This window comes from Microtus pennsylvanicus, chromosome 1, assembly GCF_037038515.1.
Source record: "Microtus pennsylvanicus isolate mMicPen1 chromosome 1, mMicPen1.hap1, whole genome shotgun sequence".
Classification (NCBI taxonomy): Eukaryota; Metazoa; Chordata; class Mammalia; order Rodentia; family Cricetidae; genus Microtus; species Microtus pennsylvanicus.
In genome coordinates this window covers 167,139,338-167,152,297 of record NC_134579.1, presented here as the reverse complement: position 1 = coordinate 167,152,297, position 12,960 = coordinate 167,139,338, and the positions used below count along the sequence as shown (strand labels likewise).

At 45.8% G+C, this 12,960-nt stretch overlaps 1 protein-coding gene across 2 annotated transcripts in view; it reads left to right on the top strand.

Moving 5' to 3' along the window:
- The window catches only part of Slc22a16 (solute carrier family 22 member 16), a 50,447-nt gene that overhangs the window by 15,555 nt on the left and 21,932 nt on the right, over positions 1 to 12,960 (top strand). Inside the window, exons 4-6 of one of the 2 annotated variants that reach the window (XM_075959218.1) lie at positions 660 to 1,191; positions 2,774 to 2,901; positions 7,433 to 7,542. In XM_075959218.1, the coding sequence (XP_075815333.1) occupies positions 660 to 1,191; positions 2,774 to 2,901; positions 7,433 to 7,542 (770 nt within the window). Of the gene's footprint in view, positions 1 to 659; positions 1,192 to 2,773; positions 2,914 to 7,432; positions 7,543 to 12,960 lie in introns of both variants that reach the window. The other variant, XM_075959219.1, reaches the window with a different exon arrangement.

The window sequence follows — 12,960 nt, the reverse complement described above, 5'->3', positions numbered from 1 at the left end:
TCTCCAGCCCCTGGGCCCTGTGTCACCACAGGTGTGGCCTGCATCTATTTAACAGTGATGTCAAATATGTGCTTTTGGCCACCTAGATAGCTTTTGTGAAATGCCCACTCAAAAGTCGTTTGTCTGTTTTTGAACTGAATTGGTCTTCTGAGTACTCTGTTTTGCTGTAGGAGTTCTCTGTAAAATCTTTTACCAGACACACGTGTTTCTCTCTAATTCTGTAGTAGGTCTTTTTACTCTGTTAGCAGTATTGGTAGTATATTTTTTTTGAAGTCCAGAAGTCTTGACTTTGATTAAGTCCAATTTGCTCACTGTTGTTGCCCTATCAAAATAAAGCTTTAACCGAGTCTACTTTCCCTCCCACGAGTCCCCATAAAATCTTGTCCCTATTTTAAGATTAGCGTATAACAACGGCATACTGATAACATTGGTACGTGCTCTCAGAAGAAACCGAGAAATAAGTCTGTCTTATACTGGAACTCTTATTAAACAATGTGGCATTTAATACGTTTATCATAAATAGCCTTTCAAGTTTGCTAATGAGGTAGCGAGGGACGCGCATAGAGAAGAAAGGTATTTCTTTCTAAAATGGGTTTGCGAAGAACTCAGACCTCTTAGTATTGTAACTGTACCCTAATTACTGTCTCCTTGCCTCTCAGGCTTTCAGTGGCTATTTTGGGGTGGCCTTTGTCTATGTGATGGAGTTTGTCGGCAAGAAGTCTCGCACATGGGCATCCATGCATCTGAACACCTTCTTTGCTATTGGCGTAATGCTGGTGGCTTTGGTAAGCTCCTTGGTCAACGCCTGGTGGCTTTATCAGATCATCCTGTGCACAGTGACTGCCCCTTTCATCCTGTGTTGCTGGATGCTCCCAGAGACCCCTCTTTGGCTGATCTCAGAGGGAAGATACAAAGAAGCTCAAGGGGTCATCAATGCCATGGCCGTGTGGAATAAATCCCGCCCCTGTGACCTGGCAGAACTTTTATCACTGGACATGAGTAGTTCCTGTGATGAAAGCTGTCCAGCCTTCCGGAAACTCAGCCTGGCAGATCTGTTCCATGACTGGGATGTCGCAAAAAGGACACTCGTTGTTTGGCTGGTTTGGTTCACAGCAAATTTCGGATACTACATATTTTTCACGGAGGCTGTTTGGAAAAAGGAAGATCAGCACCTGTACCTCTCCGTCGTGGGTGAGTGGGAAACAGATGTTCCTGACGGCCACACAAGTCACGTTTCTGCCTTGTTTTGATTATCTTCCGAAGCCCCGGTGTTGAAAGAACAACACCGGTGGCCGCGTTAGTGTGATATCTTCCAGTGTCATTATACTTTAGGATGAGAGTCATATTTGTCTGGAAAAAAGGACGAGTAACAAGAGCTAAGTTCCTCTTTTTTTTTTTTAATTCCTCGTTTTCCTTCCTGACTTGCTTTCTTCATCCCTAACTTGTAGTTCTTTCCAGAGAAAAAGTCGAGAATGTTTGGCTTGAACAGACTCAGCCCCCTTTCTTTGCGTCTCAACCTACACGCACACAAATGCTCCATGGCTTGGCTTGAAGACATCTTTTACTACCCACTGTTCTGGGTCAGTTGCCTTTCTTTTGATATCGTATGCCTTGAGGCCATCTGTATGCCCTTAATTTGTAAAAAGAACTCCATTACAAGCAACTATTACTATTGCCCTGTCTATTTTAGTAAAAGCTAGAACGATTTAGATAGGGCAGATTGTAGCTCCAAGGATAGCCAAATGTTAGCTAAATGGACAGGGTGGGAAGACATAGACAGACGTTAGAAATTTGTGTTTCTCCATCTGGTCTGCACTGGTTGTTTCTGTGTGGGCTGCATTTTATATTATCCTCAGAAAAATATTGCTTTTACATTTTATACGTAGACATCGTACTTTCCCATCCAAGTACCCTGATGACATGTCTATTTTGTTTATTATCATTCAGCAGGAATTATGAGAAAAATTATTTTAAGAATCACATGTTTTGGGGCAATGTAAGAAAAGCCCACCAAGCTGGGTGGTGGTGGCGGCACACACCTTTAATCCCAGCACTCGGGAGGCAGAGGCAGGCGGATCTCTGTGAGTTTGAGGCCAGCCTGGTCTACAAGAGCTAGTTCCAGGACACGCTCCAAAACTACAGAGAAACCTTGTCTTGGAAAAACAAAACAAAAAAACAAAAAAAAGAAAGAAAGAAAAAGAAAAGCCCACCCCATTCTGTCCATCAGTTTGAGAAATGATGTAGCTTTTCTGGAATGGCAGCAAACCGCAGCAGAGGCAGGGGGAGTGCAGTGTCCATGGAAGGGTTAGGAAGCTTCGTGGTACAGCCGTATCCAAGAGTTTCACGCTTTGGATCTAAGAGGCAAGCTTTGGTCCCATAAGGTAAGGGATTTTTGCATGAGTGGATCTATTTGTTTATGGACTCATGCTTTTTTTTTTTTCCATTCTAGTCAAGTAAAGAGAGATCAGAGACAAAGACTGATGGCAGGAGTCAGAGTGGTTGAACTAAGTTGTCTCTGGGCAGCACACAGGGTCCTAGCGAGCTCAACTTCTAGGACAGAGCTGGTAAAAGGCTCCGGTGGATTTTGTCAGCCTAGTGGTTTCACAGGAAAGACTTTGTTTCGCCCAAGCGAGGAAGACCAGTAGACATTGTGCCAAGGCTCATTAGTGCCGGGAGGCAGGGAGTGGGCTGCCGGCTCCTTGTGGGTGGTGGACCGATGTGGGGGTGACCGCGTGTCTCGGCATCTCACACACGCTCTTCGGTTCGATGACAGGTGCTTTGGAAATTCCCATCTACTTCTTTATATGCATCTCTTTGGATAGGGTGGGAAGAAGATACACCGCGGTCTCCTGCCTTTTGCTGGCCTCCTTCATCAGTGTCGCGTACCTGGCCACGCCCCCGGTGAGTCACTCTGTTTTATGGAATGGCTGTGGCAGTTTCACAGAAAGACTTCTAGTGTCTTTAAGTGTGAAGATCAATTCAGCTACATAGACAGAAGAAATAGATTTAAAGGTGTCTTCTTAAAAAAAAACCCAACACATTCTTTGTCTTCACATAAACACTGTGTTTGAACCCCCACACTAAAGAGGGTGCCTGTGGTATTTTAAAAACGCGACAGTTTCCTGGGAGAGAGGTTGATTCCACCTGCCGGGGACTCTGGAACTTGGTTTCCTGTGGCTCAGGCTGGTCTCAGACTCAGTATAGAGCCAAGGGTGACCTTGAACTCCTCACCCTCCTGTCTCAGGATTGCAGGCTTACACCATCATGCCCAGATGTATCTAGTGCTTGAGACTGACCCTCAGGGCCTCACGCATGCCCAGCAAACCCTCTGCCAACTGAGTCGTTCTCCCCTCTGGCCACCAAATGGTGCTCGACACCATTCACTGAGACACTCAGCAAGAATCCTGCAGCCTGAGATGAAGACAGTGAGCCAAGGTTCTGTAAATGAAATGCCAAGCAAAAGGGATGAGGGCGAGGGAATGACTGGATATTTGTAGGAAGTGTAAATCAGAGAGGGAGGAAGGGGCCTAGGGCCATAGGCCTCTCAGAGCTGACACACGGTCAGCGATAAGCTAAGGAGAGCATTGTAAGAGCCCGCACTTGCTTACCTGGCCAACGCCACCTGATACAGCTGCGAGGAACTGGAATCAGGTCAGGTTGGAGGGCCACAGCATCACCGAGGCTGTGACAATTTTATTGAGAGCAATCGACATTTTAAAACTTTTTCAGAAACAGAACATAATGGCGATTGCCAGGATCAATACAGTTGTAGCTGTTAGGATACGATGAACTTTGCAAGCCACACAGGGTACACAAGATTAATGTCAAAGACCAACTGTCCTGTCAAGTTTCCAGGCTTCCTTGACTACTAAGGGAACATACAGAGAAACACAAAGCTGCCTGGGTGCTTCACTGCCTGAGGGAGTACACTGGTCTCTCAGGACTGATGTCCTGATGTCCTGAGACACACTGTGCCCCAAGAGCCACGGACTCTAACCTGAAAACCCATGAGGCATGCCTCTTAAGGCAGCTAGGTCAGGCCAACCGCATGGTTCCCTGCAGAGCACCACACAGTCAAGTAAGGGGGCTGGCACAGAATCCCATTCAGGTATGGGGCCCATTAGAATGGATGAACCTCAAGGCCATAACTGGGCTTCAGGGTGGGAGGTGGGGAATTAGATAGAAACAGGACAGTGTATGAGCATCTAAACATGGTAGGGCCTTAAAGGGGAGGGGAGACTTCTGGAGAAAGGGGCTTCATTAACTGTGAGACAGACAGAGAGAGAGAGAGAGAGAGAGAGAGAAAGAGAGAGAGAGAGACAGAGAGAGAGAGACAGAGAGACAGAGAGACAGACAGAGAGGAAGAGAGAGAGACAGACAGGAAGAGAGGTAGTGGCCATGAGAGTACGGGGAGACAAGAGGAGTCTCCAGCTCTTCAGAGCACTTTCTTGACCCCCCCCCCCCGCCCTGAGAAATCTCTGGACCAGTCTCCTGAACAAAGCATAAAGCTGGCTTTCAGAACCTTCTAGAGGTAGCAGGAAATTTCCATCATGTGATCTAGTTCAGCAATAACGTATGTGCCAAGGAGCATGGGGGAGCCAAGACCCAGGATTGGAGAACTGCCAAGGGACAGCGCAGACTGACTTTGAACTCTGTCCCAGAGAGAGCTGCAGGAGGGTGTGGCTTAGTCTGGGTTGTGGGATCTAGCCTAAACATACAGGCCAGTTTCCTAAGAGTCAGAAACCCGAATACAGGAGCTGCGGGGACATCTGCATGACCCAATGAATCAAATGTTCACATCATTCTGCTGCCTTTCCCATAGCCGACCAGTGATTTCGAGTGTAACGCACATCAATCATCTGAGAAACTTGGATTTGAATAATTACATTTTACTACTTAAAAATTACATGAATGTGTGTGTATATGTGCCTATGTGGAAGCATGTGCATGGTGCCTGTGGGACCTGAAGGCATTGGATCCCTCTGAAGTCAAAGTTATAGGCAGTCCTGAGCTACCCGATAGTGCTGGGTCTTGAACTTGGGTCCTCTACAAGAGCAGTACCCATTTCTAGCCACGGAGCCATCTCTTCCGCTCCCTACCCCAAACCATGGCTTTTAAAATGCAGTTTAATGAGAGGGGCTCCTTGGCACGATGGAAGAAGCTTTTCTACCCCGTATTTCGGAGAAGCACAGCATATATAGTCACCACGGCATCTGGGAGACCCTGGGCCAGTGCTAGGGGAGCCTGAATTTTAACCCCGATTTGGAAACTGTGGTTGCCACAGCTATATTTTCATATCATTTTCTTTAGAAAATATTGAATAATAATGCAGCAATGTTTAGAGCAAAGCATTTTAACTTTTGCATACTGCACGAAGGTCAGTTTAAGCCATAAGTGGTATCCTTCCATGGCAACACGACCTAATTACCAGGGCCAAATGAGCCAAATGTTTCACATCACTGAACTTCCAAGTGATTGGCACACAGTTACTGCGAGTAACTCAGGCAGGGACGTCACTGTCGGCGTGAGAGAGCTTTATCCATCCCTTTGCAAAAGTGGCTGAGCTGGCTTGGGGGCAGCTGCCTTTGGATCTAGCAGATTCTCAAAAATTTCCTATTTCTTAGTAGTAGGGAAGAAAAGAGAGCAATTGCTGGAAACTTCTAGAAATAAAACAGTAACTCACAACTTTAATATATTTCCTATAAGAGAATTTCTCCCTCAAAGATAATGTCAACATAGTAAAAATAATGATTTTTTTTATTCATGCTAATTGGGGCTGTAGCTTAGTGGTACTATGATTGCTTGGCATGTGGTCCAGCACTGGGTAAGCAGAAACAAAACAGGAACCAATTCATTTAACAAATATTGCCCACAGTGACAGGGACACTAGCAGTCTTAGAGGCACCCCAAACCTTACGACGTAACATAATATGAATTATATATGTGCTCAGAAGAAGTTTGTGTGGTGTCCTGATGAGCTAGCCAGAGTTAGGAAGGTCCTACTTGACTCCAAAGAGTCACTCGGTACTGCCATTGTTATTATTATTATTGTATTTCCTGTGTAAGGGTGTTTTGTCTGTGTGTTTGTCTGTGTACTATGCGCATGTCTGGTGTGCTGGGATGCTAAAACAGCATCTGGTTCCCAAGAATTGGAGTTACAAATGGTTGTAGCTGTAGTAGGAGCGATGGGCTGCGTCCCGCCACCCAGCTAGCTTTACACCCAAAATAATTACACAGAAACTGTATTCTTTTAAACAGTGCTTGGCCCATTAGTTCTAGCCTCTTAATGGCTAATTCTCACTTCTTGGTTAACCCATTTCTAATAATCTGTGTGGCACCATGAGGTGGTGGCTTACCGGGAAGTATCTTAACCTGCGTCCATCTTGGAGAGGAGAGCTATAGCGGCTGTCTGAGGTGTCTGCCTCACTTCCCTTCTTCCCAGCATTCTCTTCTGTCTACTCCACCCACCTATGTTTTGACCTATCAGGCCAAGCAGTTTCTTTATTAATTAACTAATGAAAGCAACAGATAGACAGATGACCCTCCTCTATCATGTAGCTGCGATGTGGGTGCTGGGAACCAAACACAGGCCTCTGCAAGAGGGGCAAGTGTAAGTTGTACCCATCACTAATCTATCATGTGGCAACATGGGGGGGGAGATGCCCCCATTACTCTCTGAGGCAGGTGGGAGAGCTGGCCCTGAGGTCACAAGAGGGGGAGAGCTGCCCCTGCCTCCCCCCTACCTTTTCTTCTCTTCCCATCTCCCTCTTAGGCACATACTTACTGCCAAAGTGATACTAGGGCTATCTTGTTTCAAATAAAATTTTGAAGGGCTACAATAGTGGAAACAAAACAAAACAAAACAAAACAACAAAGACCCAAAAAGAGTTCTCCAGCCTCAGGGCTACCATTCTGAACACAGGAACCCTTAGGTTAGAGTACTTGACATCTACCTACCAGATAAAGGAGAGGGCAGACCATGGACATCCTCATGAGCCACCCTGGAAGTGGAACCCATTGGAGACGGCAGAGAATGGGTCAGAGACTGGGAGCTACTGAAGGAGCTTGCCAACAGGTGTGTTTGGAGATAACTTACAAACCTGGTGTGCTTTATCTAAATGCACACTGTGCTCCGAGGGCTCCTTCCAATCTGCTGGGTCAGTGACTGGTGCTGGTACCAGCCATCCGTACCATTTAGGTGACTCTCACCCCAAAGCCTTCTTCCTGACAGGCTTCCAGTCCCTCCAGGGTTATGGGAGGGCACCGTTTCCCCGAAGGTTCATGATAGAAAGCTTTTGCAGTCTATGAGTTGAGTTTACAAAATAAATCCAAATAGGAAAATTAAAACTCTTTGTTGTTACAAGACATATGGGTGGAATAAGAAAGTTTCAGGTCATTTTGATGATGTCATATTTCCCTTGTGTGCCCACAGAGTCACAAGACTTTGAAGACAACGGCGGTTTTGGCTGTCAAAACTGCTACAGGGTCAGCATTATCCTTCCTTTTCATTTACACAGCGGAGCTGTACCCCACAATCGTAAGGTAAGGGGTCGTGGTTTTTGTTGGATTCCCGTTGCATTTCACTTTGTCATTTCATCATGTTTGTCTTTAAGTACAGGCACTCTTTCCGTGGGTGGTCCCCCATCTTTAAATACAGTTGCGTTCTTTCCGTGGGTGGTCCCCCATCTTTAAATACAGTTGCATTCTTTCTGTGGATGGTCCGCCAGAGCTCTGAGCTATGGGAACATTACACGGTGGTGGTAATTTTGACTTAGAGGCATTGTTTAAAACTCATTAGTGAGGAAATTAAGGGATTAATATGAAGTACCACTGTTATCCTAACACCAAATCTCAAATAAAAGAGGTGTCTGCTGGCTCTGGCTGTTTTTCTCAGAGGTGCCTCTCGGTGTTCTGATGGTGGTCATATGAATTTGCTAGGGCGCGGGTGGCTAAACAGTAGACCCTTTCTCATGGTTCAGTAGGCACAAAGCCTCCGGTCAAAGTGTCCGGATACTGGAGGCCACTCTTGGCTTATCTTAGGCATCTTATCACCATGTCTTCACAAGGTCTGAGCTCTGTGGCCACTCTGGGTGGCTCTCTGCCTTCTAATGGGGGTATCATTTCTATTGAATTAGAATCCCTTATTTCAATGTAACTTCTTTAATGACCTTGTCTCCAAAGTCTAAGACATTGTGTGGGGAAGAGTAAGGACTTCAGCACCTGCATTTTGAGGGGACATGTTTAGCCCCTGACAGCATGTCCCTGGGCTCCCCGAGATTACCTCATCAGGAACATCCCCCCACTATAAGAACCTCTGAGGCATCTGATACACAATCTCAGTCCTGGGTCTCCATAGTATACCCGTAGCCCCTCCAGGAGGAGAGCAGGATGCTACCTAAGTATGAAGGTGATTCTGAGTTGTCACTGGCTGTCTTGGAGACTGTGTCAGCAATCCAGGAGTCCAGGGCCCTTCCAGATCTTGGAAGACTCTTCCCGCCATTTCCCATGAAAACGACACAGGTCCTTTGGAAGCTCGCTCTGGTCAGGTGCTGGAGTCTCCATTTGTCTCGGCTCCTTTATTCTGGGTTGTTGCATGTCTCAGGTTTTCAGTGGCCTCGAAGAAACACCATGACCTAAAAGCAACTTGAGGAGGAAAGCGTATGTTTGGCTTACGCTTCCACATCACTGTTCATCACTGAAGGAAGACAGAACAAGAATGCAAACGGGAGAGGATCCTCGAGGCAGGAGCCGATGCAAAGACCATGGGGGGAGGCTGCTTACTGGCTTGCTTCCTCTGCTCAGCTGCTTTCTTATAAAACCTAAGAGCACCAGCCCAGATTTCTTTCAGTGTCTGCTGAGAGTATGTGTATAATATGCAAAAAGACAGTAATCCAAACAAACCATGTTAGTTGGCTTTGCCATTAAGTATATGATGGTATTTTTTATATTATTTTTAGTTAGTTGGTTAATTTACAGCCACAGGTACATGTCCTCAAAAATAAGCCTGCCAAAGAAGGAAAATAGGAAGAAAGGAAGGAAGGAAAGAAGAAAGTGTAGTGATATTTTGTTTATGTTTTAACAAATAAAGCTTGCCTGAAGATCACAGTGCAGAGCGAAGCCACTAAAGTCCAGGGAGTGGTGGCATGCACCTTTAATCACAAGACTCTGTAGACAGAGGTAGACAGATCTCTGTTAGTTCAGGGCCACCCTGGGCTACATGAGATTGAATAGGTATAAAAGAGAAACAGAGCTCATGGAAAGATGATTCCAGCACTTGGGATAAGACGCCTTTAATCCTAGAACTAGGGAGGTGGAGACAGTAGTGATATGGCTGGGTGGAGAGAGGAATATAAGGCAGTAGGAGACAGGAGCTAAGGGGAATCTGAGGTTTGGTGGAGACAGTTGCAGTCTGAGGTTTGGTAAAGACAGATAGAGTCTGGAGATATAGTCTGAGGACAGGATCACCCTTTCAGTTTGAGCATTGGTAGAGGTAAAAGAAATGTCTAGTGACTGGCCTCTCTGCTTCTCTTAGCTTCAGCACTAAACCCTATATTTGACTCTGGGTTTTTATTACTGATACCAATTAGAATTCGTGCTACAAGGAAGGGAGGGAGGGAGAGAGGTAGGAGAGCCAAGTATGTGAATATTTAATACAAGTCATCTTTAACAGTTCTGTAGGCTTCCCGAACATCTTACGATTGCTTGTGAAACTACTTACGTGTGGGTTCTCAGAAGAGTGCCACACTTTAATAAGTTAGTTATTTACCGATGTGTATGACCTAGAAAAGATGAAGTGCCATTGAATTTTTGTTGGCAGTGGTCCTTTGAGATAGCCTCTCACACTGTACCCCAGGGTGGGCTAAACTTGTGGCAATTCTCCTGCCTCAGCTTCCACCCCAAATGCTGGGACTGCAAACATGAACAGCCATGCCCACCAGTACCAATGACTCAAATGATTCATGTGGAAAGCCATCTTCATTGGGCTGGTGATGCGGCTCAGGGCCAGAGCATCTGTGTTAGATTCAGTTCAAAGCTTTCCCCAGTGACACCCTTCATCCTGCAAGGCTCTACCTCCTCCATCCCCTATCTTCCTAAACACTGCTGCAAGCTGGAGACCGAGAGTTCAAACAGAAGTGTCCACAGGAGACACTTCCTATTGAAACCACAACATCCCTTTTCTGGCCTCAAAATGTTTATGGCCTTCTCATGATGTTTAGCCAAACCTGAAAAGTCCTTGTAGTCTTTAATAGTCCCAACAGTGCTTAAAAGTCCAAAATCTCAGCACAGACATTAAGGGCCTCATTGAATAAATGGGACCTCCTGAGACTGAGAAGCTTCTGTAAAGCAAAGGACACTGTCACTAAGACAAAAAGGCAACCCACTGACTGGGAGAAGATCTTCACCAACCCCGCAACTGACAAAGGTCTGATCTCCAAAATATATAAAGATCTCAAGAAACTAGACCGTAAAAGGCTAATCAACCCAATTATAAAATGGGGCACTGAGCTGAACAGAGAATTCTCAACAGAAGAACTTCAAATGGCCAAAAGACACTTAAGGTCATGCTCAACTTCCTTAGTGATCAGGGAAATGCAAATCAAGACAACTTTAAGATACCATCTTACACATGTCAGAATGGCTAAAATAAAAAACACCAATGATAGCCTTTGCTGGAGAGGTTGTGGAGAAAGGGGTAAGCTCATCCATTGCTGGTGGGAATGCAAACTTGTGCAACCACTCTGGAAAGCAGTGTGGCGGTTTCTCAGGAAATTCGGGATCAACTTACCCCTGGACCCAGCAATACCACTCTTGGGAATATACCCAAGAGAGGCCCTATCATACAACAAAAGTATATGCTCAACTATGTTCATAGCAGCATTGTTTGTAATAGCCAGAACCTGGAAACAACCTAGATGCCCTTCAATGGAAGAATGGATGAAGAAAGTATGGAATATATACATATTAGTGTATTACTCAGCAGTAAAAAACAATGACTTCTTGAATTTTGCATACAAATGGATGGAAATAGAAAACACTATCCTGAGTGAGGTAAGCCAGACCCAAAAAGAGGAACATGGGATGTACTCACTCATATTTGGTTTCTAGCCATAAATAAAGGACGCTGAGCTTATAATTCGCGATCCTAGAGAAGCTAAATAAGAAGGTGAATCCAAAGACAAAAATATAGGCATCCTCCTGAATATTAACCTTCATCAGGCGATGAAAGGAGACAGAGACAGAGACCCACATTGGAGCACCGGACAGAAATCTCAAGGTCCATATCAGGAGCAGAAGGAGAGGGAGCACGAGCAAGGAACTCAGGACCGTGAGGGGTACACCCACACACTGAGACAATGGGGAATGTTCTATCGGGAACTCACCAAGGCCAGCTGGCCTGGGTCTGAAAAAGCCTGGGATAAAACCGGACTAGCTGAACATAGAGGACAATGAGGAATACTGAGAACTCAAGAACAATGGCAATGGGTTTTTGATCCTACTGCACGCACTGGCTTTGGGGGAGCCTAGGCAGTTTGGATGCTCACCTTACTAGACCTGGATGGAGGTGGGTGGTCCTTGGACTTCCCACAGGTCAGGGAACCCTGATTGCTCTTCGAGCTGATGAGGGAGGGGGACTTAATCGTGGGAGGGGGAGGGAAATGGGAGGCGGTGGCAGGGAGGAGGCAGAAATCCTTAATAAATAAATAAATTTTAAAATAAAAGTCCAAAATCTCCTAACTTTGACACACTGTAAAAACAAACAAACAAACAAGACCAAATTGTCTACTCCCAGTATATGGTGGCATAAAGTGTACATTTCCATTCCCAAAGGGAGAAATTGAGGCATAGTGAATTGAAAGATTGGACCAAAGCTAGCCTGAAATTCAGCTAGACAAGCACCAAATCCTGTAGGTTCGTGCCCAGTTTCTAGAGACTCATTTTCAAAAGCTTAGGTGGCTCCACCCATCCAGCATTGTTGCCTGCAATACCCCTCTCTTTTTCTTATTCTGGTTCCACCCCTGTTATGCAGCACGCCTTGGCAGATACCCCACAGCTCTGGCATCCCACAGTCTTGCATCTTTCATGATTCCAAAATCAGAGTCATGGAAACAGCATTGACAAGTTCTGCTTCCAGCTGCAGATGGAGGCCGGCTGCTGTGGACCACGGTTCCAGCCCTTTGCACGTGCTCAAGCTGGTTGAAAACTTCCCTGACAGTTGCTTTCCAGGGGCGGAAATGCCATGGGCTCCCTGTCCACACCCAGTCCACAAGTCTGGGACCGGGGCCTTGCCCTCAAGGTAACTTTTCCTGTTCCAGCAAAGAGCAGGCAGCATCTCTTTAATACAGCCTCTTTCTCAGAACATGCCCTGGCCTCAAGTGTAAGCTTCCTAGAGTTATTTTCCTCTCTAAGCTGCATATTTTTGATTACTTTCTGCCCTATTTATTGCTCATTTTAACTACAGATCTTCATAAGAGTAACCAATAATAACCTTCCACCGACTCAGTGTTACGTGGTCATGGAATTAGTTCATTATTTTTACATCTGGTCTCATGTAAATTCTTAGAACATGACCAGAATGCAGCTAGATGCTTTGCTAAAATAGCACATGAAGTTAGTTCTCAGCTCAATTCTCATTCCCCTCTCAATTCCTGAGCTGGGCATCCTTCTTAGTTAGGGTTTCTATCACTGTGACGAAACACCATGACCAAAAAGCAAGTTGGGGAGAAAAGAGTTTATCTGGCTTACACTTCAGCATTGCTGTTCATCACTGAAGGAAGTCAGGACAGGAACTCACACAGGGCAGGGTCCTGGAAGCAGGAGCTGATGCAGAGGCCGTGGAGGGGAGCTGCTTACTGGCTTGTTTCCCATGGGCCTGCTCAGCCTGCTTCTTAAGGAACCCAGGGACATCAGCCCAGGGATGGTCCCACCCATCATGGGCTGGTCCCTCCCCTATTGATCACT